The following is a 26,121-nucleotide window of genomic DNA, read 5'->3' as shown; positions in this document are numbered from 1 at the left end:
GTATATGCCAGCACAGGATCCTCTTTCTCACACACCCACCAGATGGGGTTCAAGCTGTGCCTGACAGAGGACAGAGCCACAGGAAGTGGCTCACTGCAGATCTGGGCATTTCTGACAGCTGAAAAGTCTTCTCCTACCTCACACCACCATCTCCATCAAAGATGCAAATTGTCTCCATGAAGAAACAGCGGGTGTTGGGCTCTGGCTTCAGATCCCTGTGCCTTGAAGAACTCAGCAAGGCATATACCTTCAAAATTCGCCCAACTCCAAGCAGGACAAGTGAAAGTGAAGTTTACCAAAAGAACACCCTTTCTCTTCCCACATAATAACTTCATGATTTCAGCTGAAACACTATACACTTCTTTCATGAATCTAAACAGAATCAGTCCAGAACAGTGTCCTGAGGGTTTTGCTAATAGATTACTCACATCTAGGTTCCCCTGCAAGCAGGTCCTTTTCCCTGATGTCCGCATTGGCCTTGAGTACTTCAGCAGGTCCATCTCTTGGTCATTGACCTGTGTATGATGGCAAGTTAGTGAGTACCATGGATGGTAGGTAATACATCCTATCCTCTTTCTACTACATCACTAAGTGTGGGCCTAAGTCCCAAAAGTCCTGAATAATTTCCTCTTTCTTTACCTGCCTTCCTGGGGCTCTCTCTCTGTGGCTGATTGAGGAAACACACACACACACACACACCCCACAGAAAAATAGAGGCAGATTTGAAGTGGACCTCGGGGTTTCTAACTGGAAACTTCAGATAACAAGACATTTCTTTGCATTTTTAGGACACTGCCCACGTACGATATCCATGATTTTGTGTTAATAGTAGATCAGACCTTTCTCTCCAAATATGTAAGGTGAGGACTGAAATAAGGGACATGGAGGGTCTGACCAAATAAATTCTTCTGATGTGAGAGCCTATGCTAGATTGCTTTATAACAAAGAAGGTGATTTGCAGGGTAAATACACACCATGCTCTGTGAGTTTTCCTATTGATGAAATTCATGCTTTGAATTGCTGATTGATGGCTGCTGAAGAATTGCAGTATCTCTGTTCTAGTCTGGAAACCGTGCTGTACGTAATGCAGCAAATTACTGAAATTCCAAAATCCAAAAAACATGGAAATTACCCAAGTAAATCTCTACGTCCATTTTCATAAGGAGACAGGAGGGCAGACGCACATGTTCAGCTCCAGCTATCCCCTCACATCTTTGCACGGTTAAAACAGAGAGGAATTCAGTCTGTAGCTGTGAGCTTTGGCCTTGGTGAAGCCCAAGCACCTTCATTTACGACCACACAGTAGTATTCCGATTGCAACGTGAGCTTTCCTTCCCCTGGCAAACAGATCATGTGGGAATTACGAAACAGATAAAATATTTATCCTCTGGACAAGAGTAAAAACTCACAAGCCAGGGCATAGCTGGCTAGCCCACCAGACAAAATCCAGAGTAGCTATCTTAGTCCGTTCTGACTGCTGTAACAAAATATCATAGATGGGTGGCTTATAAACAACAGAAATGTGTTTCTGTAGTTCTGGAGACTGGACATCCAGGCCAGGGTGCCATCGATGTCAGCTGAGTGTCATCTTCTTGGTTACAGACTTCTCATGGTATTCTCACATGGCAGGGGGCACTAGGGAGCTCAGTGGAGTCCCTTTAATAAAGGCACTAACCCCATTCATGAAGGCTCCACCCCCGTGACCTAATCACCTCCCAGAGGCCTCGCTTTCTAAAGCCATCACTTTGGGCAGCAGGATTCTGTCATGTAGACCTGTGAATTTGGGGGAACACAAACATGCAGACCATAGCAGTAGGCATCCTATTTATTAAAAAAAAAAAAAAAAAAAAACCTCTAAGTAATCATCTGCCCTGTCCAGTTTCTCCCTTTCCTATCACTGGCATCACCCCCCCCCCCCCGCACCAGCACACACATACACACACATTACTAATGTTGCTCACCACAATTATATCAGAGGAAATGGTTGGTACTTTTTTAAGTTAAATTTTTAGAGCCTCTGTGAGTTCAAAAAGAAGAAATTGTGGAAGGGTGGGCATAGTCTAAGGAACGTCCTTGGAGACTAATTTCTCTCCACCCAAAAGGATTTCCTCTGAACTGGCTGACTTGCTCATTTCTTTCCTGTGGCCTGATGCCTTATGCAACAGAGCATCCTTCAGCTCAGCAGGAATGGCTCTGGGAAGACGGAGAGGCTGTTACTCTTTGTCATGTGATGGTGGATTTAGTCTTGATGGAGCCAGGTATAATTTAGGGGTGAGGAAGACACTTGGTGAGCTTTGAGAAGGCGGTGAAGGTGTGTGTCTTAGTAAGAGGAGGAAGGAGCTGAGCAGGTAGGAGACAGTTAAAGAAGACCTCCTCCTTTCATGGTCTTGCCCAAGGCCAGCCCTAACCAGGCAAAGAGAGAGGAAACGTACCTTCCTCCTTTCCGACAGTCTCCTTGCTACTAAGACCTAGATTCAGGTTAATCGTATGATTGCCCCAACTTAGTTATATTACCAAATAAACAATCTTTAGTTACGGATCCCTGTTAGAATATTATACTACAGGAAGATTTACTCCAAGTTCCTAAAATCAATGTCTATGATTCTAATGTACTTGTATCATTATAAACATGCCATTAGCATATATGGCATAAGCATTTTTCCTTGAAACCACTTAGTCTTCCACTCATCATTTAAAAAGACTACTTAATATTCCATCCAGTGGATGGACCAAAATTTATTTATCCTGAGTATCTCACAACAGGGCAAAGGCAACTTCTATTTTTGCTCTTAAAAGCGTTTCCAATTTTTTATTGTAAATAATGCTGTGGAGAATGTGTTAGTAAATGGCATTTCGGTATTTTACATTATTTACTTAGGATGGATTGCCACATGTGGAGAGGTAGAGTTAGAGGGTATAAAATGTTTATGACTTTCCATGTGTGGAGCCAATCTAATTTCCCAAAACACAATGCCAGTGTGCATGCAATATACAAGAAGGCTCAGTTCTCCGAAGGCTATCAGTGGTGTTTTCTTTTTTTCCATTGTTGTGAAAATAATAAGCCCCAACTGGTTCTTTATCATTTTAATTTTCACTTCATTAATTACTGGAGAACAAAGAACTCAGAGTTCTGGCAAGATTGATGTGTTGCTGAGAAGGGCCTGATAAAGGGCTGCAGAGCCTGCATGGGCCACATGGATGAAGGTGAAGTCACCATCCAGGTTCAGACGGTCCTGTCGGTGGCACCCCCAGGTGGACAGGTAGGGGACTTGCAACTGACACTAAGTTAAAAAGAGATTGTGTGCAAATGAACTGTTAGAGGTCAGGTGAATATTGTCTATCAAAGCGTAACCTATGTATATCCTATTAATCCATTAATCACACTCAAGAAATCTAGAGAAACACTAGTATTCAAGAAATATATATTCAGAGGAACAACCATCACAGCAACATTTTCTGTGATAATGAAATATAGGGGGGAAAACTAAATATCTATTGACAGAGGAATTACTATTGAATGGCAGGACACAGCTATTAGAGTGAGATAGACATATTTATCCACATGAGAAAATGTCCATGATATGTTATTAAGCTTAAAAATCAGAGTATGTAATGTTTGATTATGTTTATATTAAAAATCCATGCATTTCCTGGGCAAGCACCCTACTCAGAAAGATTTCTGCAGTTCAGACACCTTCCAGCAATGATAAATGGATGCATGATGCTATGTGCAGCATTTTGTATGTAGGCCCATTCTTTTGTTTTTCTTTTATCTGGAAAAGAAGGCAAACCCATTCTTCTTTGCCATTAATAGAAGCAATAATGCCTCCCTGCTACAAAATGCACTGAATATTCCAATTGTTGACATCTCTTACAGAAGGAGAGACCTGGCAGAAAAAAGCATGTAGGTGCATGTTATAATATAGACCCTGCATGCAACACACACACACACACAGAGGATTGTTATCAACATGAATGGTATCAGTATATGAAGCAAAATATTCATGTAATTCTTTTAGTCTTTTTTATTTAAGATTTTATAAACTGGAGTTTTCCCTCTGGCACAGTGGGTTAGGAATCAGACTTCAGCAGCTCAGGTCACTGCAGAAGCAGAGGTTCAATCCCTGGCCTGGTGCAGCAGGTGAAAGGATCCGGCGTTGCTGTCGATGTGGCATAGGTCACAGCTGTGCCTTGGATTCAGTCCCTGGCCTGGAAGCTTCCATATGCCACAGGTGTGGCCATTAAAAAAAAAAAAGGGTTTTATAACTACTGGCACTAGTAACCTCTAGAGGTTACCTTCAAAGGCAGTGTGATGGAGTGGGGAAGGATAAGATAGTAGAGCTATCCTGCCATATTCTCTATAAAAGTTTTCTTTTTTTCTTTTTGACAATAAGCATGTGTGACTTTTGAAAGCAGAACTAAAATGAATAGGTGTACTCTATTTCCTGCCTAATAGGCATTTTCCTATTTCCTAATGTAGAAAGGACTTGGACACTTCACCTTTTCCATGTTACATCAAACTGCAGTAAAATTGTACAACTTTCAATGTCTCTATTACTTGAATTCAATCTTTTATGAATTTCCAATTTTTGCTCTTTGAGAACATTTATTTCCTGCCTAACAAATTGCTTCCAAAAAAACTTAGTAGCTTAAAATAGTGGACTTTTCATGATCTCTGATGGTTTCCGTGGGCCAGGAATTTGGAAGGGCTCTATGGGCAGCTCTGTTTTGGAGCACTAAGGGGATTGCAGTCACATGGCAGCTGGGTCTGGAGGAACCAGGAGGTGGCCAGGCTTCTCTCCCCGCCCCAGTCGACCCCAGGCTCCTCCATGTGGCCGCCCAAGTGAACTAGTGGGGCTTCTTCCCACAAGATGGTCTTGCAGAGGCAGCTGCTTTCCTGACTAATCATGGCTCTGATGTGATTTGTCCAGTTCCCCAGGCAGGAGTCACCTTGCCATTTGTAACCCAGTCCAGGAGTCACATTTGGCCATTTGTAACCCAGCCTTGGAGGCCACGTCCAATTGGAGCAAGCAAGTCCCCAGGCTGCCCAGATTCTAGGGCTGGGGAATGAGAGCTGTTGTGGCAGCCATCTTTGGAAAACAGATCAGAGAGATCAGAGAAGATACCGCCTCAATGGAAAAGGAAGGGAAATATGCCTTCTCGCCATGTAGTTCAGAGTTTAGACGTTAACAGTATTTTAAAATGTTATTGAAGTGTAGTTGACTTACAATGTTGTGTTCATTTCTGTATGGCAAAGTGATTCAGTGTTTATATTTTCTTTTTCATATTCTTTTCTCTTATAGTTTATCACAGGATATTGAATATAGTTCCCTGTGCTATATGGTTAAGACCTTGTTGCTTATCCATCCTATATGTAATAGTTTGCATCTGATAACCCCATAGTCCCAGTCCATCCCTCCCCTTCCCCCTTGGCAACCACAAGGCTATTCTCTACATCTGTGAGTCTGCTTCTGTATCATAGATATGTTGACTTGTATCCTATTTTAGATTCCACGTATAAATGATATCATGTGATATTTGTCTCTCTCTGACTTTTTTCACTTAGTATGATAATCTCTAGGTCCATCCATGTTGCTGCAAATGGCATTAGTTCAATCTCTGTGTAGCTCAGTAATATTCCATTGTGTATATACCACATCTTTTTCTATGGAAATTAAGCATTTTGAAAATTAAGATCTGATAGCAGACACTTAAAAATAAAAGTTTAGAAGATAAAATCCAGTTAAGTATGCAAAAAAATGAAGAAAAAAAAAAGAAAGATGAGGAAACCAGTAAGTTCAAATATAGATAATAAAAGATCTAGAAAAAGAGAACGTAGAAAAAGGATGGAGAGGAGTTCTCACTGTGGCTCAGCAGGTTAAGAACCAGACATAGTATCTGTGAGGATTCAGGTTCATTCCCTTTCCTCGCTCAGTGGTTAAGGACCCATTGTTGCTGAAACCTGCAGTGTAGGTTGCAGACGAAGCTAGGATCCAGTGTTGCTGTGGCTGTGGCACAGGCTGGCGCTGCAGCTCCAATTCCACCCCTAGCCAGGTGCAGCCATAAAAAGAAAAAAAGTGGAGAAAATTATCAAATTAATTAAAAACGAATCAAGACAATATCACCATTTCCTGAACTGAAGGGCATGAGTTTATAGATTACCAGGGCTCAACATAAAAAAAAGAAGGAGGAAAAAAACATGAATTTAAAGCTTAAGATTTCCGATTCCTAGTTATAAATACAAAATTCTAAAATCTTCCAGGATGATGGTAAAAGAAGATTCAAGGACAGTAGCTACGCAAGGAGGCCGAGAGAGCAACTAGCTCCTCTAGATAAAGAAAGATGGAGAGTTCAGAGTGACCTTTCCAAGGAAAATATGCAACAGTTTACTCTGTTTACAGTAAGGAGAGTTACACTTCCAACTGAGAGGCAGAGGATTAATGAGTGATGGGTAAGAAGAAAACAAGGCAAGAGAGGAAACAAAAGATTTCACTAGACTATGGATTCAAATGCTGTAAAATATATATGATCAAGAATAACAATGTAAGCTTGTTACTTAGAAATAGGGAGTTAATGTCGGGGGGCGGGGGGGCGGGGAAGAAGGCTCCTAAAGAGTGGGAATCAGGGTCAGGAAGGTAGAGTGGAGGACTTCTGTTATGTGCCTTAAGCCTTGTCAAATAAATCGAGTTCTTAGGCTATGTGTGTCATCCGTTAAAATGATAAACTTAAATACCACATTCAAATGATTTCTGAAAAACGAAAATAAAAAATAGGAGAATAAAGACATTTCTAGTCCTCTCCCTCAAAGCCACTGATATCAAAAAGAATGAAATAAAAGACCAAAAAAAAAATCTATCTTCAATGAAACATGGACTTAGCCATTACTGCAAACCACAAATTAGGAAGCATGAATGCCAAATACTTTGAAATTTGGATCAGAACGAGAGAAGAGGCATTGAAATCATGTTTTCTTGACTTTATTTTACTCAAAGTTTAGCAGTTCCTTTAGTTCCATTTCAGTTTCTACTCCCTATTACTTTTTTGTAAAATACGACTCTTTTTTTTTTTTCCTGTAAAAGTAGCAAAAGAGATTGTAAAGTTATTTACATCTTTGGCTACTGAGTATTTTATAATGAGCACGTGTTTCTTACTTAAAAACAATCTAATTCTTTTTTTTAACAAATGAAGATTTTTTTTTTCTCTCTCTTTTAATGAAAACACTTCTAGGGTTAAAATGATGTTCACCACCTATTCTAAAATTACCCCAGAAATTAATTCATTATCTTTCCTTTTTCTGCCAATATTTTATTTACTCCTATGATTGTTTTCAGATCAAATGTTATGCTTTAAACATGCCAATCTGACCATACTGTACAGACTGAGGAGCTGGCACCAAATTACACACTTTAGAGAAGTGTAAACATGTTAGACTCCAACTCCTTTCCACTCCCATGGCACCAGGAGGACCAGGGCCAACTTAGTCATTAGCCAGGCTGGGCACAGGGCCCACAGTAGCATCAGAGTCCCACAGAAATATGTTCATTTCTTTAAAAATTTTGAGAAAATAATGAACTTTTAGTTGAAGAAATCATTTTAATATATAATATTAATGTATTCATCTTTATACCAACACGGATGTAAAATAATTTTTTAGGGAGGAAAGGGCTCACAAAGACTCACGTGCCAGGGCCCCTTAAAATCATCGTGTGGCCCTGATGAGGACTCTGAGGCCTGAAAAGATGCTTGTGGTTGGAGGTGGCAGAGCATAAACCAGCAGCCCTCGGGTCTCCTAATCCCTGCTCTGTGCTGGACCCTCTTCCCGGCCACCCTGCAGCCTGGCTGTCAATGCTCTCCACCCTCTCCATGTGTCTCCTCTGTCCTGCCCTCTGGCCCTTGGCCAGGATGTACCTTCTGCTGTGGTTGGGTCAGCCCAACCTCATTTCCCATTACTCATCGCAAACATAAGCCACCCTCACTCAGACCACCCTCTCCTTGTTCCAGATCCACTCAGTCCCACTCCCAGCTCTGCTTCCCATTCCCGCTTCCCCTGCAGAGTACGGCCTCCCAATTTCCCTCTGCCTCCTCCAGACCTCTCTGGAGGCTTTGTTCCAGTGCAGCCTCCTTCCAGGTGCCTTTTAAATGACTCCAGCCTTGAGTGTTATGTGCCAGGTATCAAAGAGCTTAACATTTTTTGGCCATGCCCGAGGCATGCAGGCCAGGGATCAAACCCTCGCCATAGCAGTAACATAAGCCACAGCAGTGACAATGCCGAGTCCTTAACCACGAGGCCACCAGGGAACTCCAGGGCTTAATGTTTAATAACAAACTATCTTGTCTTATCTCATTTGTATTATTCTGTCTTATCCTCTCTCCTGCATTGGTCTCATCTCCCCAGTTATCTTAGGGTGCCGGAAAGCAGAAGCCACAACTTATAGACTCACAGAGCACGTGATCAGCAGCCAGCCATTGACTCCTCCTGCAGATGAGCTCAGTGCTACCTGTCCTGGGCCCCTGAAATAGGCATGGCTTTCCTTGTTCTCTCTTATATTTGCACCCCTTGTCTAATTGTAAAATCCTTAGAGACAGGGCTGATATCTTTTCATCTTTTATCCCAACCCCTAGCACAGGGTCTGGCTCCAAGTTGGTCTATTTTGTAAATATTGAATGAATGAGTATTTTTAAGAACCAGCTTTTCGGAGGAGTTCCCGTCGTGGCACAGTGGTAACGAATCCGACTAGGAACCATGAGGTTTCGGGTTCAATCCCTGGCCTTGCTCAGTAGGTTAAGGATCCGGCATTGCCGTGAGCTGTGGTGCAGGTTGCAGACGTGGCTCGGATCCCACTTTGCTGTGGCTCTGGTGTAGGCCGGCGGCCACACCTCTGATTGGACCCCAGCCTGGGAACCTCCATATGCCGCGGGAGTGGCCCAAGAAATGGCAAAAAAAAAAAACAAAAAAAAGAAAAAAAAAAGAAAGAACCAGCTTTTTAGTTGCGTTTCCTAGTTTGGGAAATGTTTAACATGAGCTCCCACCCCTATGGACGAAAAATAAGGGAAAAAGAAACCAAGAAACCAACTTAAGAGCACAATGGAAATGGTGAAAGTTACCTCCATAGAAGTAGTTGACCTTTCAGAGTTTCCTCCCCACCAGTGTTGAATTCACACTAGTATAACTAGCTAGAGGAGCATTCCACTTAAATGCAATGGTCTTGTTGCGGTTTGTGTAAGGAGTTATCACAAGGAAATATCACACAGACTTTTCCTGCCTCTTTGATGCTGTTTTTTAAAATCAGAAGTACTCAGTGAGTGAATAATTCCAAAGCCGAGATATTCATTAAGTAATCCAAGTCAGAACTTCATCTTTTCTGTAAATGAGACTCTGATAACATTGTCCCAGGCATCTGTGTTGCTGATAATGTACATCATGCAATGTGATTTTATACATAGGGAAAATGATTCTTTTATACTGAAAATTGACCGTAAATTCACTTCATATAGCATTCCCTTGCACCTGCACTGAAAATGTGAGTCCCTGACCAAAACTATGTATTTTTAATGAGTCTAATTTTCATTTTGACATCATATTTCTTGATCTAGAACCCAGTTTTCCTAGACGGATTCCCTAATTGTTTAAGATTATTTGTCCACATATGGATACTTACTTGGAAAAAAATGCAATGCAAGACCTTTAATGGGTTGCATAATCCTGAAACTATACATTAAAACAAAAACAAAATAAAAAGCCTGCAGCAATACAGAAATTAAAAAAAAAGATCACCCAACAAGAAAAGTTCTCTCTAAAATAATTCTTTTAAATCCCAGAAACAAAGCCAAAATGTCAATTCATTCTTTTTAACATTTTTCACAGCTAAGTGACAGCCAGTATACAAAATAAAGCTTTGGAGTTCAAACAGTCTAAGCCACTGCCAGTGACAAAACATGTCTCATTCAGGACAAAGATTTATTTTTCTGATCATAGCCATAATGCACACATACAAAAAGAAAAAATAAATTAAATTAAAAGCAGCCATTGCAGTAATCCTGACAGGCCTGAGCCTCTGAAGCTCCCCACATTCTTTCAGGCAGTGATCAAAGCGAGCTGCCTCCAAACCAAGTCTGATGGAGAGTGGTGGGGCTTAGCCTAGCCACTTAACTGTCCCACCTGCAAAGCTCCTTAAAACTAGTATCGCTGTCAGTGGTGTCCCAAAGCTTACCCCCCAGACTGCACTGCAGAGATTCATTCTCCACCCTCCATTTGTTGTGATCATCACCTGAGTTTTCCCTGAAGCTCTGGAAAACCTGAAATTTTATTTCCAGTTGGAGCCACAGGAGCCTGACCCCATACCCTTTCCCTGCACACATCCCAACCTGACAAAAGCTGTAAAATGACACTCCTGACTCCCACCTTAAGGGAACATCAAGTTGACCCTTAACACTGCTAATTGTTGGGTTGGAAGGGGCTGACCTGGGCCTGTGTAACTGGATCTGCTGTCAGCTACTCAAAGCCAGCACCCCTGGGGGAGCAGGGACTGATTTATTGCCTCTGTGCTGCATCTTTTGAAACCTCAGGTCAGGGCTGGGAAGCCCACTGTATTCTGTATTTGCGGTGGTAGTTTTGGCAATGGGGCATTATCCAAAAAGTTAAAAAAAAGAAAATCTGTGAAAGCTTTATAAAGGGTTATAAACTATCAGGTATTTAGTTTAGATTTTTAGTCACTTTATATGTTTTAAAGCAACTCCTCCAGTGCTTCATTGACATTCTTCCTAATGGCTAAGATCATGTCTGCTATAGCCCCTTTAAAATCTCCCCAGCTAAAATACTGTGTTCCTACTCTGCCGATGTGATGTGACCTTTGCGACAGGAACTGTCCTCCCCAAGTGGGAGCAAACCATCCTAGTTTCTCGAGGACGCTTGGTTTTTCCTTCCAGGTACTCCCTGGGCCATGTCTATAGTGCAGTGGTCATCTTCTCAGCTATGTCCTTGTTAGGCACCCGAACTTTCGCCAGAGCATTCCGACCCCACCTTTGTCTTAGCAGGTGGTTAAAGCTCCAGAGAGTATTTGCATTTCAGGTGCTAGTTAGGAAGTGTGACCCGAATTCTCTGCTGCCTAGTGCTTAGCAGAACCTGGGTTGAGGGAAAGGACACCTACAAGGACAGCCCGAAGGCTGTGCAATCCACACACTGCCCTGGAGGAGGGTTTTCTCCCCCAGGCAGGCATAAGTTCTTGAAAATATTGATGCCTGGGTTCCATCTCTTGGTCTGATGTGGGTGCTCAGAAAACATAGGAGGCTATTGAGGACGGAGTAGAATGAGCAGCAGTGGGAAGAATAGAAGGACATGAGATGAGAGAACGAATGAGGCTGGGCATGGGGAGGGAAGCCCGATTTTGTAGTTTGTGGTCATGGGTCACGGTGGGGAGGTGGCTTCTGCTCAGAAGGAAGCAGAGATGGCTTCCAGGAATTTGAGCAAAGGAGTGACATGATAATACAGTATGAAATGGTCCCTCTGGCTAAATTATCTCTACTTTCCATTGCACCACTTAAACTGAGAATAAACACTTTTCCAAGCAACCACTCAAATATCTAAAGGAAAGAAATGACTCTGATCTTAAATGCCAGAATCTTCAAAGTAGCAGCTCCCCAGGTTTCTGAAAGAGATGGGTAGAGGGCATATTTCCACAAGTTCATGTTGTTTTTCACACTGAGAGGGTTAAACTGCAAATGTGAGCTTTCACGTACCTCTTTGCTCAGCCATGTCCAAAGGTCATTCCCAGAAATTTTAATTTAATGGTTTGAGATAGAATGTAGGCATCTGTATGCTTTAAAAGCTTCCAGAATAATTCTAATGCACAGCCTCTCCAGAGTCTGGAGAAAACAACCGAAGTTGGCAGATGCTTGATTTTTCCCTTCTTGTACCCAACAGTTATACTGTCCAGTACAGTAGCCACTAGCTACACGTGTGGCTATTAAACATTTTAAAAGGGGGTAGTTGAAATTGAGACCTACTATAAGCATAAAACACTTGGTAGATTTTGAAGACTTAGGATGAAAGAATGTATGTAAAATAGTCTAATTATTTCTATAAAGATAACATTTTGAAATAATAATATTTGGGGTATATTAAATACAATGTTATTAACAGTCACACTATTTTTTAACGTGGCTACAAGAGGATTTAAAACTCCAAGTGTGGCTCACACTAAATTTCCACTGGACAGCGCTGATATAGAGCATTTCAAAGACCCCTCTTCCACTGAAACCACAACCCTCTGTCTACCAAACCTTCATACACTCATCATGCTCCCATCCTCCAAAGTGATTCTTTTTAAAGAAAAATGCTAAGTTGCTTTTTCAAATCTTTCTTCCAGGTAAGGTATGAGTGGAAAGCCTTAAAGGACAACACAGCATAGTTGTTAATAGTAAGAACTTGTGTAACCGTAGGCAAGTTACTCACTTTTGAGGAAGTCCATCCCCTCACTTACCTTGAGATAACCTGGATCTCAAGGTGCATTAAAGCTAAATATCATAGCCCCTAACTCCCCGTAAATGGTAGAGGCCGTATGTGGCTGTGAGCTTGAGAGAAAATAGAGTAGCCCCTTGGATCAGGTGATGTAATTCAACGTCAGCAGTGATACCCCAATTCCCAGTATCGACGGAGATGCAGAAAGTCATCTCCCCAACGATTCCTGAGTTATCTCTATGTTTTACTTCTGTCATTTAACTGGAAATAAACTCTGGGGTATCAGGTTTACATGCAAATATAAGTATAAAATAATTAAAAGGCAAAATATCTTTTGGAAAGAGTGTTCTTGATGATCAGAACTGTGGTTGCCATGTGCCTTCGCTAACTATCATCACTAAAAAAGAAAAGTATGTGGATACTGGCTAAGGAGGCATGAGAAAGGAGACATAACCAGAAGACTCAAAACACCTAGAGCTCCAGTTAAACACTTGACTTGAGGGTTTGCTTTACTTTGCTTATTTATGTTTGACCCTAAGTTTTTCTACTTTTTGACATCATCATCTAATAATGCCCATCAGCCTCAAATCTTTAATTTTTATACCGTTGCAGAGTTCCCGTTGTGGCGCAGCGGAAACGAATCCGGTTAGGAAGCATGAGGTTGCAGGTTCGATCTCAGGCCTCACTCAGTGGGTTAAAGATCTGGAGCTGCCATGAGCTGTGTGTGTAGGTCGCAGGCGGTAGCTCCAATTCAACCCCTAGCCTTGGAACCTCCATATGCCATGGGTGCAGCCATAAAAAGCAAAAGAAAAAAAAATTATACCATTGCATCCCATTTCTTCCAACTGCGAAGCATAAAAACTTCCTTTTTTAAAAACTTTATGAGTGAATAACTTCAACCAGTTTGTTTTCGAAATTTCCTTTTTTCATAGACATGGAAAAACTCACATCTTTGGTTTCCCTCATTCTCAGGAGAAAAACCAGTTAAGCTAAAGTTGGTTTTGTATGCAGCTAGACTCCCTACTCTCCCCCAGTGGATCAGCTCCAATTAGAATGAAATCAGGGGAGTTCCCGTCGTGGCACAGTGGTTAACGAATCCGACTAGGAACCATGAGGTTGTGGGTTCGGTCCCTGCCCTTGCTCAGCGGGTTAAAGATCCGGTGTTGCCGTGAGCTGTGGTGTAGGTTGCAGACGCGGCTCAGATCCCATGTTGCTGTGGCTCTGGCATAGGCTGGAGGCTACAGCTCCGATTTGACCCCGAGCCTGGGAACCTCCATATGCCGCGGAAGTGGCCCAAGAAACAGCAGAAAAAAAAAAAAGACAAAAAAAATAGAATGAAATCAGGGATGGACAGCAATATGCATTTTAAATTGCCATCCAGGCTACCATCATTTCTAAACCCAAAGGCACCATTAGAACCAGGATATATTTGCAAACATCTTTATACTCAGTCTACTGAAAAATGAAAAATGAGAAAGATGTGATTGTTTTATACCTTTCCTAACCTATGGTACCAAAAAAATAATAATAATAATAACAATAGGCAGGGAAACATCATAGTGTTGTTGTTTTTTTAATTAATGTATGTAGCTATTGAACTACGTTTCTTGAGAAGACTGTTACCAGCAGAAAAGGCAAATGTGTAAACTGGGAAAAGGGACAATCTCACTTCCTAAGCCGGAGTCCTGTGCCTGAAACTTGAGATGAGAGACTTAAAATACAGTAAACCTGTGTTTCTTGGAATGATCTGCCTGGGGGTTGAAGTTAGCACAGAGCCTTGACTCTGAGCATTCACAGCATTTCACATGCAGTGCAGTCCAGCCTTGCACTGGCCTCTCTCCTGCTTCTAGGAGCTGCTTTCACAAAGGACAGCACGCAAACCCCGGAGCAAAGTAGGACAGGGCATATCGCTAAGCCACTGGTGTTTCCTGGAAACCATTTCCAGTGTTCCAGAAAATGTGTGTGTGTACACTCATACATTATTTCTAGGGAAAATATGTATTTACATATGTATTTTCTGAAAACACACACACACATATATATACCTTTGTTTCCTGGAAAACCATTTTGAGGTTGGTTTTGTAGAAATGTAGAAAGAGCTATAGATCCATACAGAAAGACGTTTGCAAGTATTTTTTAGTTGATTTCATATAAGAATACATTTATTTCACATAGCAAAGTGTAAATCTGTTTTTTTTTTCCACAGATGTGGTGCAAAAGAGGGCCATGCTTGAAGAATAGAGGGAAAAAAATATTAAAGTAAAATTGTAGCTGTCAGTTTTATAATTGAAGCTGTCTCCTCACCTGAAAATATTATTTTCATTGAAGTAGAAGGAAAAGAGAATCTGGCAAATGCCCCACATGTTAATTTCCCCAGATAAATTACAAGCATATACACGAAGATTTCAGAAGGGTTCTTGCTGGGATGGGGGCACAGAGGGTTCCATCATTCAAGGCCAAGTATAATGTATAATGATACAGTGAAGGAGTGGCCCAAATTCATTCTTTTCCTTCTTTTTGTTTCTCTTCTTATTTCTACTTCTTTCTTTTTTTTTCCTTCTTCCACCAAAAGGCAGACAAAGTATAACAAATTTTTAAGGACAATCTCATTTTCTGGAACTCTGGATAACTCATAATCTTGAACTTTGCAAAAAAATGCACTGATTGCTAATTATTTCTTGGCTGCTTTGAGGTGAATCTTTGCTTTTTATCATTTTTGGTGAAACTACCCTCAAAAAATTATAGATAGGAGTTCCCGTCGTGGCGCAGTGGTTAACAAATCTGACTAGGAACCATGAGGTTGCGGGTTCGGTCCCTGCCCTTGCTCAGTGGGTTGACGATCCGGTGTTGCCGTGAGCTGTGGTGTAGGTTGCAGACGCGGCTCGGATCCCGCGTTGCTGTGGCTCTGGCGTAGGCCAGTGGCTACAGCTCCGATTCAACCCCTAGCCTGGGAACCTCCATATGCCGTGGGAGCGGCCCAAGAAATAGCAAAAAGACAAAAAAAAAAAATCATCAAATAGGAATGGCTTTGGATTTCAGCAGATATGTATATGAACATAAATCCTGAAGTCAACCACAACTTTCAGGTGTGCCTTTTTAAAATCAACATGGAAAGCATCTTAATATTAAGAAAAGATTATCATAAGTATTCGGATGCTCCTTTTTTTATTTTTTAATTTTTGGCCACATTCACAGCATATGGAAATTTCTTGGCCAGGGATCAAATCTGAGCCACAATTGCAACCTATGCCACATCCGTGGCAATGCTGGATCATTAACTTACTCTTCTGGGCCAGGGATCAAACCTGCACCTCAGCAGGGACCCAAGCCACTACAGAGACAACACCGGATCCTCAACCCATAGCCCCACAGTGGAAGCTCCCTCTGGTGGCTCTTTTCTATTAAGATCTTAGCTGGCAGAGAACACAGAATTTTATCACCTTAAAGAGTCAATTGAATTTTTATGTTTGTGGTTAATAAATAGTCAGCAGTTACCTGACTGTTTCCTTTTAAAATCTCCAAACAACAATCTGATAAACAGATCTCTTTGTGAATCTCTGTGAAAACATCTAACAAGACTTGCATGAGTTAAGCAAAAAGGAAAGAGCCTGGGCTTCGAAGCCCAGAAGATCTGTACTTGAGCCTCCATCTCTGGCTAGGAGGGTGGTGATGGGCACGTTATTCCCCTAACCGCTGTTACCTTATCTGTAAAGCTGAGATGATGGAATCTATCTCAATAATGTTGCTGTTGAGTAATTAAATAATATATGAAAATTGCCTGGAGTTCCCGCCGTGGCTCAGCGGTAACAAACCCTAGTATCCATGAGGACGCGGGTTTGATCCCTGGCCTCAGTGGACTAAGGATCTTGCGTTGCCATGGCTGTGGCTAGGCCAGCAGCTGCAACTCCCATTCAATCCCTAGCCAGGGAACTTTTATATGCCGTGGTGCAGCACTAAAAAGATGAAAAAGAAAAAAGAAAAGTGCCCGTTGTGACCAATGCAGAGAAGCTCCTTTCCTTATGGCCTGCACATGTGTACCTGGCTCCATTTCAAAAGTGTGTTCATTGAATCAACAAATTCTACTACAACAGTGAATTAAAAACAGTGCTTATCTTCAAGGCCCTTAATGTTCAAGAATTCTATCTGGCTCTTCGAATCAGCTGAGCAAGCAAGAAAAAATGGGATATTTAGTGATAGGTATAGAGCGAAGAAGAAGCAAATTGCTCTTTATCAACAGCATGGATAGACTCAATAGAATGTTCCTCGTATCTAGAACTAGCACAAATTATGTAAGTAAATAAATTTACAAATAAACAAATAATATAATTCCGAAAAGCCATAGCTTCATCGCAAACAATGAAGTTAGCAGAGCAGAGGTAAAATGAGGCAGAGACATTTGGTTGAGGACAACGTGACCTGTTAAAGCTGCTCAAGCAATTGGCCAATCTGTCAAAATATGTTCCCACTTACTAAGCCAATATAAAGGAGAAAAAAAGCAGTAGAAATTAAGAACATTCACTAAGCTGGAAGTCATTTAATTCTTTTGAATCCATTATTCTAGGATTCGATTCTTTTTTTTTTTTTTTTTTGTCTTTTTAAGGCTGCACCCAAGGCATATGGACGTTCCCAGGCTAGGGGTTGAATTGAGTTGTAGCTGCTGACCTATACCACAGCCACAGCCACACCAGTCCCACTGATGGAGGCCAGAGATGGAGCCTGCATCCTCATGAATACTAGTCAGGTGCATTACCACTGAGCCACAACAGGAACGCCTGGATCCATTATTCTAAATGCATCTTATAACACTTTTGTTGATAAACTATTTTAATTAATGACTATATATAAGGTGATAGAATAGTCTTACTCTCAAGAAACCCACTTTGCAAAGGTGTTTTTTTTTTTTTTTTTTAAGGGCCATACTCATGGCATATGGATGTTCCCAGGCTAAGGGTCTAGCAGAGCTGTCGTTGCCAGCCTACACCAGAGCCACAGCAACTCGGGATCCAAGCCACATCTGCAATCTACACCACAGCTCACGGCAAAGCCAGATCCTTAACCCACTGAGCAAGGCCAGGAGTCAAACCTGCATCCTCATGGATACTAGTCGGGTTCGTTAACTCCTGAGCCACGATGAGAACTCCCCCGCTTTGCAAAGGAACTTAAACTGGAAAAATGTCAACTAAAGAAGGTCAGTGTGGACCAACTAGTTGAAGAATATACTATTGCTATTAAAAAATTCATATTTAATTCAGCTCAATTCAGAAAATATTTATTGCCTATCTGCTGGAGGCCAGAGGCTGGCTGAGTTTAGAAGGCAAAGTTCTTACCCTAAAAAACTCCCACTCTGGGTAGGATTCAGGGGCTTAACTAAGGCCCTCAGCCCCCAGCTTTCTCCTTCCTGCGCTCTCACGCCCAGGCTTTCCCTTTTTCTTCTGTTCCCTTCCTTCCCAGGATGAAAAAGGTGAGGTGGGCCCCCCACAGTACCTGCTTATTTGCAAAATGTTTTTGATGTGGAAATATATGTATACATACATATATATAGCCTCGAGATCCTTGTCCGAAACTCTTTGTGTGTATAAATATTCGTGTCTATATATACATTTTTTCCAGAAATGGGACAATAATTCAACAATATCATTGTGTTAATGTTGATTTCTTGACTTAGACTGCTCTCAAATAGTTCAGTAATTAGACTTTATGTATGTGTGTGTGCACACATATACATATATGTATATGTGTTACGTGTGTATATATATGTATGTGTGTGTGTGTATATATAATGTGCATGTGTGTCCATCACGCAGAAATGTGGTGAAATGTTAAAAAGTTAGGATGTCTGGATATGTAAGATATGGGAATCCTTTGTGCTAATTTTGCAGCTTTTCTGTAAATTTGAAGTTGTTTTGAACGATACAGCTCTTCTAAAACTTTTAAAACCAAGTGATTCAGGGCCCTTCACAGCCTCTCTCCTGCTTCTTTTCTGGCGGTACCTCCTGGACCTGACACCCCCTGCTCTTGACAGGTGGACCCTATCACCTAAGAGGTGGACCCAGCCACCCAAAGCAGCAGAACCCGAGGGTTCCATTGATTAAATGAATGACACTGGAGCGTTCAGAGGAAATAGTGAAATATCCCAGTAGGCAGGCCTCTTCCCAGGCCAGTTAAGTCAGAATTTCTACGAGTTTGCCTCAGACATTTTTCTACAGCTCAGCCAGGCTGAGGTCAGACTGTGACACAGGCTCCTGGCCCCACACCAGCTCCGATCCTCCTCTCCGTGCTTTGTTCCCAAGCTTCTCCTGGGAAGCACCCTTGCCACTTGTGCATCTTGCAAATACGTACCCAACCCAGCATCACCTGCCTTCCTAGCATATCACGGAGACCTTCCCACATCCACCCCCAGAGAGAGCCCCTCTCTACTGCTGTTTCTTCCCACAGATGCTGTTATTCTGAATTTCTCGCTCTGTTCCAGGGATGTGTTTCCTATGGACTCCTTCGGAGAAAAGTCTTACCGTGTTTGCTCTCGTCACCAGTGTGGGCCTAGCATAGAGTAAGATTCCAAGAGAAACAAACAAGGCTAGAGGCATTGGACTGAGCTGATAACAGAGACCTGGGCTTAAAGGAGCTCAGCTCAGGGAGTTTAGGAGGCAGGTGGCACTCACCCAGACTGGAACAGTGACCAGGGGATAGAATGGAGGAGATGTGAAGGAACTGGAGGTGTGAAAGCCACTCCCCCAATGAGGTGGGACCACAGGCAGAACAGGGGAGGTCAGGTCCAGATAACGAGCCTGAGGAAGGCCATCTCTGGAGTCGAGTCAGCCTCATGACACTGAGCATCTCAATGTGTCATTTTCAGTGAATGAGGAGTGAAGTAAGGAGTTCCCTACTGGCTCAGTGCGTTAAGGATCCAGCGTTTTCACTGCTGTGGTGTGGACGTGATCCCTGGCCTGGGAACACCTGTGTGCCACAGGCATGGCCAAAAGATAATAATAATAAAGGAGTGAGTTAATTTTTATCATTCTTTTCTTAAATTTGGGGAGATGGAGGTCATTAAATTTGATTAAAACTATTAACTCTCTTCCCCAGAAAAATGCCTACAGACTTATTTACTTTTGCCTGAAATTTTGGAAGATTTACATATTCTCTGAAACGTGTCTAGTGACTCCCCCTCCAAATGATATCCCAAATGTTAAGAAAAGGGATGGAATTTCAGCTTAGAGGTGACACACTTTCTTCTCCTTCCAATTCCTTCACCAAACTGAGCCCAGAATGATGTTTTAAAACTGCAGATCAGGAGTTCCCAGGGGTCCAGTGTTGTCACTGCTGCACGTGGGTGTGGTCCCCGGCCTGGGAACTCCCGCTTCCCCAAATAATTAATTAATAAACCTGCAAATCAGATTATGTCACTTCTGCGTAAGACCCTTCAGGGCTGCCCATTACTTTCTACACAAAAAATCCCAAACACACGCTCCCTTTCTCTCCAGCCTCTTCCTTCCACTCTCCCCTGAATTTTAACCATTTTGACTTTGTTTGCATTGGTCCTCAATATTCCCTCTTTCCTCAGGGCCTTTGCACATGCTCTTCTCTTCCTAGAATGTTTCCCCTACTCACTCCCCAGTCCAGTTCTGCTTCAGTGATTAACTTAAGTATCATTTACTCCCTTGACATCTCTAATAGCTTCATGGCTTAAAGAAGGCACTTAAGAAATATTTGAGGAGTTCCCGTCATGGCTCAGTGGTTAATGAATCCGACTAGGAACCATGAGGTTGCGGGTTCAATCCCTGGCCTTGCTCAGTGGGTTAAGGATCCGGCGTTGCTGTGAGCTGTGGTGTAGGTTGCAGACACAGCTCAGATGCTGCGTTGCTGTGGCTCTGGTATAGGCCAGTGGCTGCAGCTCCGATTCGACCCCTAGCCTGGGAACCTCCATATGCCAAGGGAGCAGCCCAAGAAATGGCAAAAAGACAAAAAAAAAGAAAAGAAAAGAAATATTTGAAAATATGGAAATTTGGCTGGGTGCTAGCCAGAGGAAGATCTTAAGATTCCCTTTAAGATGGGAATGAGTAGAAGTCCATGGCAATCAAATGATTTCCCTGATCAGGGTCCAGAGCTACTTGATGGCAACAGCAGGACTAAAATCCACATCTTTTACCTAATAAGGAACTCTTCTCAATATTCTGTGATAAGCTTTATAGGAAAAGACACTGAAAAAGAATGAGTCTGTATATATGTATAACTGAATCACTTTGTTGCGTAGCAGAAATTAACACAACATTGGAAATCAATTATACTTCAATAAAATTTTTAAGTAAAAAAATAAAAATTAAAAATTAAAAAAAGTCAGTAAAATCCACACCCTTTGATTCCTGCCGTCCACTTATACATCAGCCCCTTATATACATCTCAACTGAAGTTTGCTACTGCAGTGTCCTCATCAACCTCGCTCTCCCTAAAGCATTCTAACCTGCCAACTGCCATGTATGCCACTAATGCTCATTAGCACAGTTTCGGGAGCTTGACTGAAAATTCTGGATGCAAACGATCTTCCTGTTTGAGACTCTAAGTTGTTCCGTGCTCTTGGCTCTTAAACTCCAGGTGAGAAGGCCCCCTGGCTCCTATGTAGCCAACTCATAGACCATATAGTTTATTGATGTGTTTACAGGTGTAAACTTTACACCTGTGTCTCAAGGGTAGCACATGCCATTCAGGATAAATGTAAGAGATTTTTCTTTGGTATTTTCCTCCTTTGTATGGATTCAGATGCTTGAAACTTATTACATAGAAACTGACCTGGCCATGACCTGACCTTTAGAAAGAAAGGTGAGAAAGTGATTGTAATAGACATGTATTCACCTGGGGACATTAAGTAGAAGTGATCATTAATCTGGGTCCAGTGTTATTACTCCAAAATGATTAGAGCAAATTGAAACAAACAGAATAAAAAATTCAAGAGGGAGATTCAGAGGGGTACTCTTGGGGAGAAAAAGCAGATTTTGCCAACACAAGGCCAAGAGAGAAGCTGGTTATATTTCAGGGTAACAGGACCTTGGGAATAGAACAGGAAACAAGTTTAAAAAGAGCCAGGCCCTGCAGATCTCCCGGGAAGGAACCAGGCCTGATGCAGAACTGGGTCCATACAGAAGGGAGACATCCAAGGTCTCTAGGAGCAGAGCGCCATAAAATTCACTTACCTTTCTTACTAGATGATTAATTAAAAAACAGTTAGTGAGAGTGATCATTGTGAGCAGTGGAATTCAGCCATGTAATCATTTAATGACCCTGAGGCTGGGGCTGCAGTATCTGTTCTGCAGAACTTTCTCCTAGATTTTATAGAAGCAACACAGAGCTTTCAGGATCCAGGGTACCTGGGACAAGAGAGGAGAGAGCTTTGGAAGCAAACATTCAAGTGTTGGTTCACAGAAGGTAAAAAGAAGGAAGCCTGCTGTTGTGGGCTGAACGTTTGCATCCACCCACCCACCCCCTCACGTTTTATATGTTGAAGCACAAAGCCCCAGTGCTGTGGTTTCAGAGGTGGGGCCTTTGATAATATAGTCAGCCCTCCATACCCATAGGTTCCACAGTCATGGATTCAACCAAAACATGGATCAAAAATAATAGGAAAAAATCACAATCACTGAAAGTTCCAAAAAGAAAAACTTGAATTTGCTGGGCTTTGGCAGCTATTTACATCATGTTTATATTTTATTAGGTACTATAAGTAATTTAAAGATGATTTAAAGTATTCAGGAATATGTGTGTGTGTTCTATGCACACACAAAGTCATTTTATATAAGGCACTTGAGCATCCAAGGATTTTGGTTTCTGAGGGGTTCCTGGAACCAATCCCCCCTGGATACAGAAGGATGACTATAAATAGACTTAATTGAGGTCATGAGCCTAGGGCCCTTATAATGGGATTGGTGCCCTAAGAAGAAGAGACCTGAGAGCTAGCTCGCTCGCTCTCTCTGCCATGTGTGCACACAGCAAGAAGATGTGTTTGGAAGCCAGGAAAAGAACTCTCACTACGAATCCAGTCAGCCAGCACCTCAAAAATTTTGGATTTCTAGCCTCCAGAACGGTGAGGATAGAGTTCTATTGATTAAGACCCCTAACTATGGTGATCTGTTAGAGCAGCCTGAGCTGACTGAGGCACCTGCCAGAGCAGCCTGAGCTGACTGAGGCACCTGCCAAGATGGAGGCTCTATAAATATGGTTTTCTTGAACGACTGGGTCAGTGACAGTGGGTAGAAGCGAGTTCCACGCGCTGGGAAAACAACTGTGAACATCTCTTCTCAGCTCCGTAGTGATGCCTTGTTGGCAGCTTGAAATCAGCCAGAGTGGAAGTGTTTACACCATGGGAAGGGGCAAACACTACAAATGAAGGTTCCCCCAGGAGAGCCAGCAGTTAACATTTACCACCACACCCCTGGAGAGGGTGGATGAAAGTCTTGTGGGAATGTGGTTCCCTGGGATTCTCACATTCACAATACACCTTAACATTTGCTGTTGTTGTTGTTGTTGCTTCTGCTTTAATTACTAATACACAGTGGCACTCTTCAATTATCTTTTGTTACCCATCCAGAGTGATTCAGCATTTGTAGACCCTCCTGGCAAACTCACTATTATTTAAAGCACTGTTTTCTATGGGGAAATATATCCAAGTTGCAAGTTACTGACTTTAGACTTTTGGAAAAGAGCCCTTTTTTGAGCCAGGGCTTTTGATTCTGGGTCCTCATGGGGAAGTTAGAGAACAAAAAGAATGATGTCTGTTTAAAAAAAATATAGGTTGCAAAATTTATCTGAAGTGAAAAGGCAAAAGGAATAGAATTATTGAACTTGGACTAGAAAAAAATGAGGAGGAATTTAATAAGGGAGGTGAGTGCCAGCTGTTTTTCCGCTGTGAGCATCAGGGATTTGGATAGACAAGGATAAAAATATATTTTTGATATTTTTCTAGGATGTACGGTTTGTGGATTTTGTTTCAAACATTTCCAAACGTACTTTCCACAACCGGGGTAGTTTATATATGATCCATTTTGAGGACCAAGAAATGGCTAAGACAAGACTACTTGTCTGCTTCATCCCATCCCCTTTGGGGATCCTAAGCCTACAGATGGCATAATATATTTCAAGATTTTGAGAAGCTTAATTCAGCAAATCTCTTTCATAATACATCTTAGAATAACTAGACCCAAAATTTATCATTTTTTTCTATCGAAAAATGAATGTCATAAAACTTAAGCTGTCTCATATTAGTGTAAAAACCCTAAACCAAGTATCCTATGTCAGCACTTTCTAGTCATTAAATGAGGTAAAAGTTATTTGGGGGCTTGTAAAGTTAGTGTTGTTTTTGTTATTCATTCGGAAGGGATGGGAGTATTGTTTCTCTAAATCATAGTACCCAGATTTGGCATTTCCTTAAAATGATCTGAAACAATGAAAAGATGGCTGTAAATCTTCCACTTCAAAACTTAAATGGTTCACAGCATCCCAGGCTCTGCTTTGACAGTGGGTTATGACATGGTTTCAGAATAAAACTTCTTAACAATGACTCTAAAATACACCCCAAAGTGTTCTCTGTGACATATTTTTTATTTGTTTATCTAAAATCCTTAGTTTTCCAAATTTCCCTTCATGATCTGCCTTGAAATGATCCTCTCTAGTTTCGCTGAGAAAAGCATAAGGTCTCACCCAGACAGGACCACCTGGATGCCCCGCCAGGGACACCATCCAGCCTCAGCCCCGGCAGCTCCACTGGGCACACTGTCCAACCTCAGCTCTGGCTCCCAGGACCTCAGACTGGTGTTTCTAAGCATTGCCTCTTATACGTGCTGATTCTCAAGACCCACTGAGTCAGACTCTGACTCTCTGAGCCAAATCCTAGGGCTGGGCTTGAGCACCAACATTTTGACAGGCTCCCAGCCATGTTGAGAAATGCTGTCAGGGACTCAGCTCTGCCCACTGTCTGGGAGCAGAGTAACTGGGGAGAGCCTGGCATGAGGATCTTAGGTTCTTGCTGGTGAGGTGCTGCCTCCATGACTCAGGTGCCTGTGGTCTCTGTGGCTCTACCTGCTTTCTCAGCGTCTGCTGCCCAGAACCCTCCATAGGCCGAGCTGCCTCGCTCCTCCATCTTGAGGGTCAAGGGCCTGGTACATTTCCCTCTTCCTGTCCCTCAACTCTGTCTGCTCACCTCTGCGCAGTTCAAACCCTCTGGCCTTGATCTCTAGCCTTCCTCCCTCTCTCCAGGCCGCAGGTCTGCCTCTCCTCTCCTGCGCAGCCCAAGGCCATTCTGAGATACTGACCCCTGCATTCCCTGAGAATCTCTCTGCTGTCAAAGGGAACTCCTTGGCGAGTTTGCTCCAGGTAGCCTGCCTACTTTCCCTAAGTGCTCCCCACCTCCACCAGCTGCTGGACACTCTCATATCGGCCAGTCCTAGAATGTCTGTCTGTCCCACTAGGATCTGAATCACAGAGGGCAAGGATCACCTCTGTCTCTTTCACTGTTTCCCCAACTCCCAGCCTGAAATGCAGTGGGAGCCTAGTAGGTCTCGTGTGAACAACTGACTTAGTGAGAGAGAACATGTGAATTTCACCTGGCAGCAAGATGCTGGGTGTGCAGACTCTCCTGCCTCTGGGTGTTTTAGCACACTGCACCCTCAGCTGCAAGTGGCTTTCTTCCTCTTCTCCTTTACAGAGTGACCCACCTCTGGCCCCTTGGGTGCCCACTTCAATGTCTTTTCACCCAGGAAATCTCGCTGTGGAGCCCTGGAGACAGGCCTGACACCCCTGGTGTTCTACATTCTGCTCTTTATAAACCTGATTCTGTACTGAGCACACTGCCTTCATGTGGTATCTCTTAGCCTAAATTCTCTAGCTCAAGAGCTCCTTGAGAACAAGAATTGTAGCCTCAGCGCCCAGCATGATGCCTGGTGTGCAGCTGGCACTCGATAGGCATTTATGGAAGAGTGGCTCAGGATCCTTGAGGCCATGAGAGGGAGGCTCTTCTCACATAACCTGCCATGTAAACTGCCATAACACCCACCTCTCTGTACTCAAAAGTGTTGATGTGTCTCCTCCCAGCCCCACTGCTGGAGAGAAGGCTCTTCAAGGGCATCGCTGCATTTGCTGCATCTTTATGTGCCAGGGAGTCATGCAGTGTTTAGCGTGGATTAAGCATCTGTTTAATTCTGTATTTCCCAATAAAGACACTCTTGGCATTTTGAGCAGGACAATTCTTAATTGTGTGGACAGCTCCACCCATCATAAGACACTGAGTAGCCTTCGCTCCAGCCCACCAAGTGCCAATAGTTTAATCTCTGTAAACACACACACACGCACACACACATCTTATGTGGAGGTCCAGGAGGAATATAGTACTGCCCATGGCTGAGAGCTTGTAGTAAAAGGAATTCTTTACCACAGTCAGTGGGAAGCAGAATGAGGCAGAGCCTGCAGAAGCACCAGGTGCAGTATTGCAGGTGTGTGGTTGTATGAGGTGGGGGTTCCCGGTGGCACCCGTGGCCCTCAATAAAAAGTGGTAACCTGTCTTTGTAATATAACTAACTAGTCTTTATTGGACACTTATATATTCTAGGCACTAGGCTACGTGTCCTGCATGGGTTCTTTAATTCTCACAACAACCTATGAGGCCCCACTTTTCAGAGAAGGAA

The 26,121-nt window shown here is 42.6% G+C and overlaps 1 protein-coding gene across 1 annotated transcript in view; it reads left to right on the top strand.

Annotated features, from left to right (window-relative positions):
* Positions 1-3,185: 3,185 nt before the first annotated feature.
* Positions 3,186-26,121, top strand: part of LOC125112176 (contactin-associated protein-like 2) — a 194,920-nt gene continuing 171,984 nt past the window's right edge. The window contains exons 1-2 of the mRNA XM_047754399.1: positions 3,186-3,260; positions 17,909-17,918. Of these exons, the coding sequence (XP_047610355.1) occupies positions 3,186-3,260; positions 17,909-17,918 (85 nt within the window). The remainder of the gene's footprint in view (positions 3,261-17,908; positions 17,919-26,121) is intronic.

This window comes from Phacochoerus africanus, chromosome 11, assembly GCF_016906955.1.
Source record: "Phacochoerus africanus isolate WHEZ1 chromosome 11, ROS_Pafr_v1, whole genome shotgun sequence".
NCBI lineage: Eukaryota > Metazoa > Chordata > Mammalia > Artiodactyla > Suidae > Phacochoerus > Phacochoerus africanus.
Note: the sequence above shows the minus strand (reverse complement) of the source record. Positions and strands in the feature narration are given on the sequence as shown.